At 44.6% G+C, this 14,132-nt stretch overlaps 2 protein-coding genes across 2 annotated transcripts; both read left to right on the forward strand.

Moving 5' to 3' along the window:
* The first annotated feature begins 347 nt into the window (after positions 1-347).
* On the forward strand, positions 348-6,264 carry slc16a5b (solute carrier family 16 member 5b). The gene is made up of 5 exons (XM_012839734.3): positions 348-684; positions 1,126-1,591; positions 2,941-3,084; positions 3,195-4,067; positions 5,149-6,264. The coding sequence occupies exons 2-5, from the start codon at positions 1,135-1,137 to the stop codon at positions 5,415-5,417; spliced, it is 1,743 nt and encodes a 580-aa protein (XP_012695188.2). The 5' UTR covers positions 348-684; positions 1,126-1,134; the 3' UTR covers positions 5,418-6,264.
* A 76-nt stretch (positions 6,265-6,340) lies between these two features.
* LOC105910918 (medium-chain acyl-CoA ligase ACSF2, mitochondrial) lies at positions 6,341-13,421 on the forward strand. The gene is made up of 16 exons (XM_031576413.2): positions 6,341-7,008; positions 7,646-7,841; positions 8,433-8,561; positions 8,947-9,000; positions 9,114-9,232; positions 9,663-9,825; positions 9,943-10,038; positions 10,471-10,622; positions 10,858-10,949; positions 11,049-11,125; positions 11,245-11,352; positions 11,656-11,807; positions 12,142-12,283; positions 12,479-12,589; positions 12,697-12,765; positions 12,895-13,421. The coding sequence occupies exons 1-16, from the start codon at positions 6,905-6,907 to the stop codon at positions 12,943-12,945; spliced, it is 1,815 nt and encodes a 604-aa protein (XP_031432273.1). The 5' UTR covers positions 6,341-6,904; the 3' UTR covers positions 12,946-13,421.
* Positions 13,422-14,132: the final 711 nt, after the last annotated feature.

The following is a 14,132-nucleotide window of genomic DNA, read 5'->3' on the forward strand; positions in this document are numbered from 1 at the left end:
ATAAATGTAAATGCTATTTGAGATATGATACACGTACGTACATTTTCCTGCCAGTTTAATCTTGCCACTTCACAAAGACAGGTGTGAGCGCGACAGTGTAGGATACCGAATCCAGATGGATGTCAGATCTATGAACTGAGAAAAAGCGATCAAAACGGAGAACTGGTCAGCTTGCTGTACAAATATCAAAACTGAAGAAACATAACATCAAATTAATCTTAGGATATGTGTTTTAATTATAAAAAAACACTCAGCAAAAGAGCACGCCAGCCTTCTGGATTAGCCAATAATAATGACAATAATAAGGAGATTATCGCGGCTCTCCTGCACCAGGTTGCATATCTGAGTCAGTGCTCGCTTGGATTTATGAGGGCAGACTCCAGTCTGATGCTAGTGAAAGTTGAGAACAAGCGAACTAATGCCGCCCATAAATTACGCAGCCAATTTGATAGGACAGCGGTTTTTAGAAAGTAGCGGCTGACGCAACGTAGTCCGAGTTGGTTTGGCTGTCTCGCCGTTGTAGCCGATAGGTCGAGACAATGAGTAACGGTAGATCATGACACTTTCTGAAGAGGCGATCATCACTTATTTGTCGAAAGAAAGGAAAACACACTGTTTCTTGAGTACGCAGGGATTGTCTGGTGAAGATGAAATAGTAAGGGTTTATCAGACTGAAAGTGACCGGTGAGTAACTTTGAATTACTTATATCACCTGAACCAGCTGCTTTTATTTAACATTAATTGAGTAACTCGTTGTTCTAATCAAATGACAGGGCAGGTAGATAGAAAATACTGTGTCACGAGTACAATTTTGTAAAAAAAAAAAAGTAGAAAAAAGGAAGTTCAAGTTCATGGGGCTGCCCCAGAGTACGATTTGAGCTTAGGGGGAATCTGAGCATTCATGAACTGCACAGTTTGTACTTGCTGAAGGTGTTTCAGTTTCCACAGTCTCTATATCAATGATAAGAGTTTTTTCCTTTTCTGTCAATGTCTTGTTCCATTAATGCTCATCAATCTTTTGTCGGACTATAATTTGTCATACATAAAGCGATACTAAAATGTTGATGTAGTGTATACATAGCTTAATTGAGTTATACTGTAATGGTGCTGTGTCCCCCTCTGTAGCCAAACACAATGACAGAGGGACTAGAGGTGCATCAGAGGGAGTCTCCGAGATCTCTGCCCGCGGACTGCCACACCACCCTGGTGCGACGGAGCAGTCCTGATGCTTGCCAGAACCACTCGACCGGGAGCAGGGCGTCCTCTCTGCGGTCAGAGAGGGACACTGATTCACAGGAAAGGGAAGGGCAGGATGGAGAGCCATCAGGGAAACCCGTCACTCCCTGTGATGGCGAAGAGCCGGAGCAGGAGCAGGAGCAGGAGAAGGAGGAGACGCAGAGCGGGCTAGAGGCGCCAGATGGAGGGTGGGGCTGGGTGGTGGTGGCCTCCACCATCCTGGTGCTGGCGTTGACCCTGGCCTTCCCCTCCTGCATGGGAATCTTTTATACAGACCTGCAGACTGAGTTCAAAACCAGCAACATTGAGACCGCCGGGGTTCCAGCGATCATGACTGCTGTGCTACATGGAGGAGGTAGTGACCCCCCCCCCCCCCCCCCCTCCCCTCAAAAATAAAAAGTCATAATATATTGACAAAAGTCTCAATATCTTCCATTTCCACGGGAAATGAGGTAAGCAATGTCTCCCTCTATGGAGTTGACAGTTGTTCTGAGTAGCTGCAGGGAATCAAAGATAAGATAAAGGCCAGGTGCTCTTGTGTGTGAGGACTTCACATCAATCTTTTATCTGCTGCTTGGTGTTTCAAGTTCCAAACCAAAACAAATCTAAATGCTGCACAGTTTGAGTGTATTCTCTCAATGATGACAAGTTCAGCAACAGAGAAGTTCTCTTGCTGAGTCACCATGCATGCGCTTAACAGGGATAACAAACACTGAAAGATCCAGGGGGCATAACCTTGGACTGGGCCCTGGCACGTTTAGTTGATATTGGTAGGTTGATAATAGGTTGTTATTTTTTTTCCAGGGGGTCTGTAATTTCTACCAATGCCCCTGTTACTATGTCACATATAGGACACCCACCTCAACTGACATTAATACAGTTCAAAAGTGTGGTATATTTGTTTATATTTCTGCACTCTGCAAAACCTGTGGATCCAAAGAATATACACACAGACAGGAGAGGTCACCATAGATGGAACTGCCACATGACGGTCATGTGCAGGGCCTAATCGCCCCAGGCAGAGGGAATAACAGGATTATTATTGTTGCATCAAAGACTTATAAAATCGCTTCTAAAATATGTGTCATTTAAAAGCATTAGCTTGACTCATTTCAACTTTCATTTTGTCCTGGCCCCGGAGCAGTGGATAGTTGTCACAGGAAATTCGGTTAATTCTGTCGTTATTGCCTGTCCAGTGTTCAGGATAACATTATGCACTGCCTGGATAGAGTGAATAACTGGATTATTAATGTTACATCAAAGACTTGTAAAATCGCTTCTAAAATATGTGTAATTTAAAAGCATTAGCTTGACTCACTTCAACTTGCATTTTGTCCTGGCCATGAGCAGTGGAAATTTTTCACAGGAATTTCAATTAATTCTCCATTATTGCCTGTCCAGTGTTCAGGAAAACATTATTCACTGGCTGGCCATCACTTGTGTTTTGGGGGAAATTGTCACTTTGTGTTTGAGGATACAGCTTTGTATTTCAGTCATGGCCATTGTACATTTCCCTACGTGTTCCCTAAGGACAATGGCATTATGATTTGCATTTCTTTGAAATCCGTTCTTCTGTGATTCAAAACAATGTCTCTGTGTGCCTTGTCTGATTGCTGTGGTCTGTGTTGGCCCGTATATCTGCTTGTATGTATTTGCATGTTTATGACTGTGTTCCGTGTTCCGTGTTCCATCCTGCTTTTGTAGGCCCGTTGTGCAGTGTTCTGGTGGAGCTGTATGGTTGCCGGCCAGTGGTCATCCTGGGGGGGATCCTCAGCGGCTTGGGAATGACAGCCAGTTCTTTTGCCCAGTCCATCACAGCACTATACATAACAGCTGGCATTATCACAGGTGGGCTTATGCACAATAACACATCTTTATTTTCTGCTGAGGAAAAAAAGGTTTTCCTCAAAAGTAAATTGGAAATAATTCTTAAAGATGATGTGATTTTTCATCTGTAGGTTTGGGATTCTGTTTTTCCTTCCAGCCGGCCATAACAATGATAGGGTACTACTTTGTACGCCGCCGTGCGTTTGCCAACGCCTTGTCGTCCACGGGCACCGCTCTGGGCCTCAGCGTCCTGCCCCTCCTGGCCAACTTCCTGCGGGGCTGGTATGGCTGGCGCGGCAGCTTCATGATCTTCGGCGCGATCCTGCTGAATTGCTGCGTGTGCGGGGCTGTGCTAAGGCCCTTGCAGCCCAGCGCCAGGAGGGGCAGCCGATGGCAGCGGAGGCAGTCGGACCACGCTGAGCCGGACCGCCCCGATGGCCACCCCCCCCAGAGAGAGCCGGAGGGGCTTAAGAGACGCCTGCGGGACACGTTATCTGGCCTCATGGCCTTCCTGCACAGGCACATGGGCTTTGACCTCTTGCGGAGCAACCCGCGCTACCGGGCGTTCACGCTGAGCGTGGCCTGGATGATGCTGGGCTTTACCGTGCCGCTGGTCTACCTGGTGCCCTACGCCACCTCCCACGGCATGGACCAGGACCGCGCCGCCCTGCTCATGTCAATCCTGGGCCTGGTCAACATCTTGGTGCGGCCTGTGGTGGCGCTGGTCTTCGGGCTGCCGCGCTTCCGCGGAAGCCGCTGCTTCGTGTACATGTTCGCGGCGGCCATCTTGGTAAATGGCCTGAGCAACTGCGTGTGCGCGGCGGCGGCCAGCTTCCCCGTGCTGCTGGCGTTCGTGGTGTTGTTCGGCCTCTCCATGAGCTTTATCGGCTCACTGCTGGTGACCGTGCTCATGGACACCGTGGACATCCGGCGCTTCCACTCAGCGCTGGGTCTCATCTGCTGCATGGAGAGCTTCACCGTGCTGATGGGCCCACCACTCGCAGGTCTGTTAGCAATACTACCATTACTACTGATAATGATAATTACCATTCGGAACAAAAAGGGAACAATGAAAGTCTGGAATATAGTAAATATGTACAAATATAACTCACAGTATAGTAGTACATCTAAGAGTAAGGATGATGTAGTTGGCATGGACGGTGGTATATCTGTGGTGAGAGGAAAACATGCTTGTATACGTTTAGGTGGTTTAATTACGTTACATGGGAGTTGATTACAAGATGAAAGGAATGTCCTCAATAGTGTTCTGAATCGGCATGTGCATACTGCATCATGCTTGAATCAGATCATAGAGACACAAAGTAGAATGAACCGACTGTGACTGTGGGTAGAGCGAGAATATTTACTCTTCATTCTTTATTCTGTGAGGCAGACATTTTGCACCTCTGTGAGAAATTCAGCTTTTGAAGATGGTGGATCAGCCCACCTTGTATGTGACCATAACTCCTAAGCGGCCTCGCTCTGTTTGTATTATGTGAGTGTGTGACGGAGTCACAAGGAAATGGAATGTGCTGGCCATGGTGTGCCCTCGTCATCAGTTCAGGAGGCATGTTTTTGTGTGTGTATGTGTGTGTGTGTGTGTGTGGGGGGGTTATCAGTGTGTGGGGGGGTGGGTGGGTGCTAGTCAAGCAGTCCAGTTATTACGGGATTGGTGGAGGGGGGTTGGGAGGAGCATTCACAGGAAGCGGTTGGATCCAGTTCTTATACCTACGAGCTGACTCCCACCCCGCTGGGTCACGGAGCAACCTCAGCAGCCCCTCTCTGGTTACCAGCACCATGGAAACCCAAATGTCAAACCAGGCAGGAGCCCTTTGCAGTGTCACAGGCAACCCTGCCGCCTGACCTGTGGCTGGCCTGAGCGATTCATTGTGCACATGCCCTTATTAGTAAACAGCTGCTTCAGTATTAGATCGCTGTCATAAATTCATGACATAACTTTCTTTAGGATTATCTAAGGAGTCAATGTCAGCGTTGGTGTGTTAACCCGGCATTATTCAGGATTAGCGACGTTGACTGTGTCTTACAGTAATAAACTTCGCTTTGACCTTTGACCTTTGGCTGCAGGTCTGCTGATGGACAGGACCGGCCAGTACAAGTACGTCTTCTACGCCTGCAGCGTGAACGTGGCATCAGCTGGCCTCTTTCTCATGGGCTCCTTCTACTACCTGGACCGCCAGCGGAAGAAGGAGGACCAGAGCTGCAGCCTGCCTGCTCGTGAACACCCGCTGAGACCCGCCATCGTCCTCTCGGCCTCCGACACGGAGTACAGCCAAGTGCCCTTACGGACAGGACAGGCAGAGGAGCCGGAGTCTGTTAAAGTCTCAGACGTGTGAACAGTGCAGCTGTCCTCAACACTGGCATATATCTTATCTATTAAACAGCCCATTTCCCTCTGCTTTTTTTTTTTTAAATCTAGGACTCAAATGAGTGCAAATAACCAGTCCATGTTCCACTTTGTTTTCCTCTGTTGTCTGTCATCATCCCTTCCTCTATTTTTGAACAGAAAGTGACTCACTTCCTTTCTTAGTTTCACGGACCATTTAGATGTTGTATGCTGCACAAAGTAAATACAGTTTCAACTAGACGGACCTAAAGTGCTGAAACTTTACTAAGCTGTAATAGAATCAATCAAGGAACGGCTCTGTGTTTTTGGTGTTTGTGTTTTTCGCTTTTGGTGAACAACAAATGTAGAATTCATTTAGGCCTATGTTTTAATGAGCTCCTGTTATTGAACTAATAACACCACTTTACTATTTTATTTTCACATACAATCTGTTAAACATGATATTTACAGCGAAAATTTCATATTAATCAAAGAATTTATACTGAAAACAAAAACACTGTCCAGTTACAGTTTTTATGAGGAGAGTACACAGAGAACACAATGGTCTAACATGTTTACACTGATGTTTCTGGGCACAAAGCTTTGTTATTAGGAGAAATTCAATACCTATTCTTTGAAGTTGTCTTTATAGAGGACTTTAAGAACTGGAATGTTACAAGTACTGAGAATTGGGACAGCAAGTATTTTCTAGCTGCTAAAGAAGTGTTAATTCAATAATTGTATCAGATGTTGTACATATTTTATGAAATATATCTGATTTCTTTTCTATGACATTTGAAATAGAAACTAATTGATTATAGACGTTTTGTTATTAATAAAATAAAAATAGAAATGTGTTTAGGTGTAGTCTGTTTGTAGTCTACGGGTGTATATAGGAGATAGATTCAATGATGACACGGCAAAAAGGGTTTTCTTTACACCTGTGGTGTGTTTTCTTGGTTGCCTTGCCTCAGAAACCCTGGCAACACCTTAACGCGTTACATATCTACAGATTTGGTAAATTAATTCAAAGGAATTCAAAAGAACTTATTCTCAGATGGGAATTGCTTAATAAAAAAAAATGCACTCCTTAAACTTTAACTTATTTATTGTTAGATAGGCCTACATGCAGAACCAGTGCCGGCTTATGTAGTGTAATGTCAGAACTGGAGGCAGGGATTCCCTAATGGACAGAGGGAACATAGCTGGTGAAAAAAAGTTTAACATTTAGAATTCGTCTCGCGACCCTTTCAGGAACTCCCGCGACCCAAATTTGGTTCGCGACCAAAGGGTTGAGAACCACGGCCCTAAAGCTTATGTAGTCCCGAGAAGCACATGTGCAAGTCTGTGCAAGTCCAAAGATCTGTAAGTTGTAGGTAAGAGGCTAGGTAATCAGTGACGTTCCTCACGAACTGGTTTTTTCACGTCTGTGTCAAAACTTTTGAAACCGACTATTTGAAACCAATGATTAGATGCATTTAGCACAGCGTGTCAATTATGATTATTACAAAATTACTACAGTCTTCTGTTCCATATTCTAGCCACGTAAACTCTTGCACGGTGCGAAGGATCTTGAAAAACTTTAGCGCATACGGTTGCAGGTAAGAACATCTGGAGACGACGTTCATTGAGTAGCAGATGATGCATAGGTTTTTTTGTTTTTACACCATAGGCTAGTTCTCTTTCTTTTCAAACAAACTGTAGTGTTTTGAAAACTGAGCGCACTTCATTTAACTTAGAATAAAATAAATGTCAAGTTCCAATACTAGAGTTGCACCGATGTTGACTAAATTACCAATATAAATTCCACTAATGCAAACGGTCCTTACGAAGTAGGCGACTCTCTTGTTTCTTGTTTTAATTGTTTAATTGCAGCATGACAACATTGTTGACATTGTGTCAGTTTAATGAATGTGTTTCTCTGTAGGATATTAGATCCATTTTGGCTTGCTTTGATAGGATCAAATGGAACCACTGGCTGATTTCGTGTAGTCTTTTCCATGTAGTGATGATATTAGATAGCTTGGCTTTCTGTTGTAAAAGCATTCATATTTTCTATGGCAGCAAGGAAAAAGTTGTAGTGCAGGATTTATTATCAGATTCTGATTATTCCCCTGGATCACACAAGACTTATATTCCCACCAAGAGTTTAGACGAGCAAAAACATGTCTAAAATTACTTTTCATAATATTACCTCAACATAACCCATCTATCTCTCCCTCTCTTTCCCTCCCTAAGGTCACTCCATGTGGACAGTTCACCTGGTATTCCCTCAGTCACAAGCAGCTATGTCCACGGCACGTCCTCCCTGCCCCTGCTACCCCTCACGGTGGGACAGAGTCTGCAGACCGCTGTGGAGAAATGGCCGGACCGCGAGGCTTTAGTTTTCCTGAAGACCGGCATTCGGAAAACCTTCAGTCAGTTTCAGGAAGATGTGAGTTTAAACTTCTCTTGTCTGTCTCCCGAGGTTCAGCAGCCAATCAATACTCCTCACATACTTAGAATGAGGCTTAATGATTCCCCCCTGAAATTAGACAAAAGAGCACAATCCGACCAGCATGCCTCAGACTTTGCCCCCACAGACTCACCTCTGGTTAATTATTTATCCGAACCCAGTTTCTCCCAAGAGCACAGATGGTGGAAGGGGTGGAAAAAGCCCACAGAAAGTGGGGGGCATCTACCTAGACTTTCCAGTAACTAATATATATTGTGAGCCCTTCACTCAGTAATATCTCAGAACACTCTCTGACCTGTTTTCTCACTATATTAGCACATGTCTTCTGAAGCACCCCCCATTCTATGCATATCTCCTATCTATTCCTGCTATAAGCACACCTTATTAAAGCCTGGGTCATTATCATGTTCTCAATTCACTGCATTTTCTGTAAAACCAAAAAGCTCCACTGTTTGGGTCTGTCAGGTATGAACAGCACAAACAGAATGCCAGGTACACCCCAGGAGCTGCATCTGTAACCCCAGTAGAAGTGCATTATGTGCTGATGCCTGTGTTGTTCCTGTTCTGCAGGTCGATCAGGCAGCTGCAGGACTCCTTTCTCTGGGCCTAAAGAGGGGTGACCGGTTGGGTATTTGGGGGCCCAACACCTATGAGTGGATCCTGTTCCAGTTCGCCACAGCCAAAGCTGGGATCATCATGGTGAGCACCACAGTACAAGGCCGCTAGGACAGAGGATAATATAAGACCTTTATATAAACATCCTATCTTCTTTAAAGCTTTGTGTGTTTGTGTGTGTGTGTCAATTTGTATTACATTTTTGTCAACTACATGTCTTGATTAATGGATACTCATGTATGTACAAAATACTATTAATATGTCTACTCCTGAAGTCAGTAAATATTATTACATGTTGCTACTAACCCCAACCCTAACCCCAATCATATCTTGTAACATGTAGTAAAACAACAACTACATCCATCCACGGACAATTAGGACAGGTGTTGCATAGCAGGTCAAGGAAAAGAAAATGTTTTGATCTGGCTGTCAGTTCAAGGACAAAAGTCTAACTACTTTGCCACTGCAGGTGTCAGTGAACCCGGCTTATCAGGTGAAGGAACTGGAATTTACACTGGGGAAGGTAAGCATGTAGTATGGCATATAAATATATCACCAGGGTATACTTTCTACATTTAAATCTCAAATAGTTTTCTTAACACCAGTAGCACAGTGTAATTGTTGCTTCCTGTGCAGGTGCGGTGCAATGCAGTCCTCTGTCCAACCCAGTTCAAAAACCAGATGTTCTGTGACATGCTGCGTCAGATCTGCCCAGAATTGGACACAGCAAGCCCAGGATTCCTCAAGAGCTCCAGGTGATTCACAGCCACCCATACAGCCACAGTATAGAAATGATGTATAGGCTTCAGCACTGCCATAGAATGAATATGTTAGGGATAGGCCAGGGATAATGAATATGTTAGGAATAGGCCAGGGATAATGAATATGTTAGGAATAGGCCAGGGATAATGAATATGTTAGGAATAGGCCAGGGATAATGAATATGTTAGGAATAGGCCAGGGATAATGAATATGTTTGGGATAGGCCATGGATAATGAATATGTTTGGGATAGGCCAGGGATAATACAATACAGTAAAAAGACATAATTATACAGTCATACAAGCTGTGCATTATGTGCCTCATACTGATCTAGAGTCAGGTTTGATCTGGTCCCAGTCTGTCTGGCTGTAATCTCTAACTTTCTGGAAGAAAAAAAAGACACATCCCCTCCCTGGCCCTCCAGGTTGCCGGATCTGCGTATGGTGATCGTGATGGACAGCCGCCAGCCAGGCATGCTTCACGTGGAGGACGTGATGCAGGCGGGGAGCAGCCAACACCACCAGCAGCTCCAGAGTCTCCAAAGCCAGCTGTCCTTCGACGACCCCATCAACATTCAGTTCACATCTGTACATGCCTCTCCGTGGCTTTAATAGCAGCTACGCCTTAGTTTTACGGAGTCTTTCACTCCCAAGAATCAAACGTGCCAAACCGTGATTTACTTGTGTGCATTGGCTGTGTTACAGGGAACGACAGGCCTCCCAAAAGGAGCCACTCTGAGTCACCATAACATTGTGAACAATGCCTACTTCATAGGACTTCGCATGGGCTATGCCTGGAGGGTATGTTGTGCCCTCACACCCATCAATCCTCAGATAGTCTGACATGTAGCCAAAGCTAGCTTAGGGTAAACAAAACAAACAAAAACTAATGAGTAACGTCTGTCTCAAAGCTCTAGACCTCCATTATAATCTATTAATCAATTGATTTTCTCCAATTTAACACATTTCTCCCCACAGTCCTCTCAGCTGTGTGGGCTCAAAAAAAATGGTATTTGTACACAGTCCTGGCTCTGTAAATGGGAAACAACCAAAGTGACTTGGACCAAGCAATACACTATTCCAGCCAATCAACATGGGGGTTCTTTGATTGGCTGCTAAGTTCATATACCAACAATCTTTTGTCAGGAACAAGGACTTCACCTTTAATGTTGACGACTGGGCTTACTGGCACATCTAACCTGATTTTTTTGGTACCACCCCCACCCCCACCAGCCTCAAGTGCGTGTCTGTGTCCCGGTCCCCATGTACCACTGCTTCGGCTCAGTGTTGGGGGGCATGGTCATGGCACTGCATGGTGCCACCCTGGTCTTCCCCTCGCCAGGGTATGACGGACGGGCAAACCTGGAGGCCATTCAGAACGAAAGGTATATATATTCCTCTACCTCAGATGTTTGTAGTAGTATTAGTTTAGCAGACGCTTGAATGTGAATTTCACAGTTAGGATGATTTTCCCTATCAATCCACCAGGGGGCTCTTTTTGTCACATTCTGCTCTATGTAAGAGTATGAGTCATGAGTATTGATATAGGGAGACAGCAATCTGCAGACACCTTGATGAGTATTGGTAAAATCACTGAACGTGTTGCATTCTTCCATCCAGATGTAATGTTGTCTATGGCACTCCCACCATGTTCATCGACATGCTTGGACAGCCAGACCTTCACAAATACGACCTGTCTTCAGCAGAGGCTGGTGAGAAAATCACTAAAAACCAACACATGTCTTTGGGAAGGTGTTTGATGAGGTTGTTCACGCAATGCTGTCTTAACTCTCACTGCTCTCTAATCAAAGGAATAGTGGCTGGATCTTCATGCCCTCCTGAGATCGCGAGGAAACTAGTAACCGACATGGACGTGAAGGAGATGATGGTAAACTGACACTCTCATCCCCGAAGCACATGTGACCGAACTGTCATGTCTTGGGGTCAGAGGTTAAGAATAACCATGGTAACCAACCTTGGTCACACACCTTCTTTCATTCTTCATAGATTGGCTATGGGACTACAGAGAACAGCCCTGTGACATTTTTAGGCTTTCCACATGACAACGAGGAACGCAAGATGGAGACAGTGGGCTGCATTATGAACCATACTGAGGTATGCTTTAGTCGTGAGCTGTGCTTCAGTTAGAGCTGTCTGAAGCATTCTACACCACAAGTGGAAGATCAGTTCAGTGCCTTTGGTGTATGTGCTTCATATGAAAACTACGAAATGATGCATGAACAAGCTGCCTCACACCCACAACTATGTTAGGATTTACATTACATTTACATTCATTCAAGGAACTTTTAGTCTGCAGTACACCCTAGTATTCTAGACATAAACTCTACGACTAAAAGTGTAGACTTCCTTTCAAATGAAGTTGGCAGCGGTCTGCTTAGTTCCCCCTGCATCCATCAGGCAAAGATAGTGGACCCTGCCACAGGGGAGCTGGCTCCTCTGGGGAGCTCGGGGGAGCTGCTGATTCGGGGATACTGTGTGATGCTGGAGTACTGGGAAGACCCGGACAAAACCCAGGAGAGCATCACCAAGGAAGGCTGGTACAAAACCGGGTAAGAGACAGAGAGAGAGTCTGGAGCTTGGTTTTAGAGACACTCCCCGTACTAATGTCTAAGCTAATGGGTAACAGCCATAGTACGCAGAGAGGTATATTATGAATGGTGCAAGAGTGGTTGTAATGCATAAGGTTTTCAAAAAAAAAAAATTAAATAATTCCAAAATGACCTTATTTTTAGCTCACCTTGTGTGCAGCATTGGAATTGTATCTTTACAAAGTAACAATTAGTAGTTGTAGTTGTGTTATAAAACTATCAGTCACGGAAGATGCCTGTTGTACTTTGCACAGAGCTTGTCATGAATCTGGTGATGTTTGTTGTTCTTTCATAGAGACATTGCCAGCCTGGACAGGTTTGGTTATTGCCGCATCGAAGGCCGCATCAAAGACATGATCATCCGTGGAGGAGAGAACCTCTACCCCGCAGAGATAGAGCAGTTTCTTCACACCCATCCTAAAGTCCTGGAAGCCCAGGTGAGGGTGTAGTACATCAACAGCACCACAAGAGGGCAGCTTTGAATGGGCTGTTGATAAAGGGGGAGTTCTGCTAAACTGACCCACTACTAGAGAGTCCTTAAGTATAATCCAATGCATGAATTCAGTGAAGTTCTCCTCACATTCCTCTAGCTGTACCCGTTGGTTCATTTTGAGGCGTGTGTGGAATTTCAGGTGGTGGGGCTGAAGGATGAGCGTCTCGGGGAGCAGGTGTGCGCCTGTATTCGTCTGAGGGAGGGGCAACAATGCACTGCAGAGGAGATCAAAGCCTACTGCAAAGGCCAGGTACTAGCTCTGACCTATCCAGCTCCACCTCAGGCGTGGTCAGGTAGCCTAATGCTGCCGTTTCATTTCAGCTTCTGCTTGTTTTTTCCCCACCCTTGAATTTGCAGATTGCCCACTTCAAGGTTCCATACTATGTAGAGTTTGTCACAAGCTATCCACTTACAGCATCTGGAAAGGTGAGTAACTTTTATTTGGTGTTAGTATGTTTAATAATATTATACATTTTCTAAGATATAGATAAGAATCTTGGAGTGACAAAGATATTGTGGATTAACATCTAATTCTGATGTCTTGAAATCCCTTAGATCCAGAAGAACAAACTAAGAGAGGCAATGGAGAAGCAGCTGGGATTGTGATTACTCTCTCCCTCTCTCCCTCTCTCTCACACTCTCTCCCTCTCTCACACACACACACACACACACACTCAACACACACATGGGACAGAAAGTCTGTTCCTGCAAGTGGGTCTTGGGGGAGCTAAAGCGTGTTTTTTAGGGCAATGTTCAAAATCCATTATTTAACACATTCTAAACGGGGTTATTCTTGGGCTCTTTCTTACTGGGTAGCATTTAAAGTAACACTATGTAACAATTCTACCTTAAAATAACAGCGTGAAAAAAATTGTGCCGCTACAATTACTTTTAATATGGAGAATGGCCTCTCCGCCATTGCCATCGGGGGTCTGTAGGGAAATTAGTGCGGTCTGTATGATTTCCGCCCGGTCCTTTGTGTCTGCTCATGCGCGACTAGGATCGGTTAGCGATTTCGATTCAGAGCTAGCCATCTTTTTGCTGGATTAGTAAGTAGTTTATTTGCTGTCCTGCTTTGTCTGGTCTTGCACTTGTTTGATGTTTGACTGTGTTAGCAAAGTTGTTGACTCCCTAGTTTGTCATAAACAAGGAAAGCAAATTTCAACAGGTGTCGCCGCTAGGGGGAGCTCCAAGCCAAAAACTCCTTAGTGCTGCTTTAAAATGTGAATTGAAAAAACAAGACTAACTAACTAACCAACCATGATCTGAACATGATAACTGAATAAAACACCTTGAGACAGATGATGTTTTAAATATCTTCACTTTTATTCGAACATATTTGACAACTGATTCTACTTCATGATAGATATGATTTTTTTTAAACTGAGGTACAATGCGTAAAAGATTCACTCATCTTAATAACATGCCATAGAGAATCTGAAATAAATTAACGCAGATGCAGAGTCCAGGGCTGGTATGTACAAACCTGACAACGCTTACAAACCTATATACACAGGCCATAGCCACAGGCCAAGATAGTGCTCAATAACTTAACGGTGAATTTACAAGGAGAGGTCAAGGGAGCAAAAAAAACAATAAATAAAACCCCACCCTGACGTAAGTGCTCCTTAACTCCAAAGGCTGGTGGAGGTGAGACAAAACGTGGATACCTGGAGATGCAGCACCATGATGTATACTCAAAAGAAAGGAAACATAAAAATGAAATACATGAAAAGGGAACAGTGTGGAGGTGAGAGAACCGCTCAGTGAAATGAACATGTTCACTTGGAGGC

Source organism: Clupea harengus, chromosome 1 (assembly GCF_900700415.2).
Source record: "Clupea harengus chromosome 1, Ch_v2.0.2, whole genome shotgun sequence".
Taxonomy (NCBI): Eukaryota; Metazoa; Chordata; class Actinopteri; order Clupeiformes; family Clupeidae; genus Clupea; species Clupea harengus.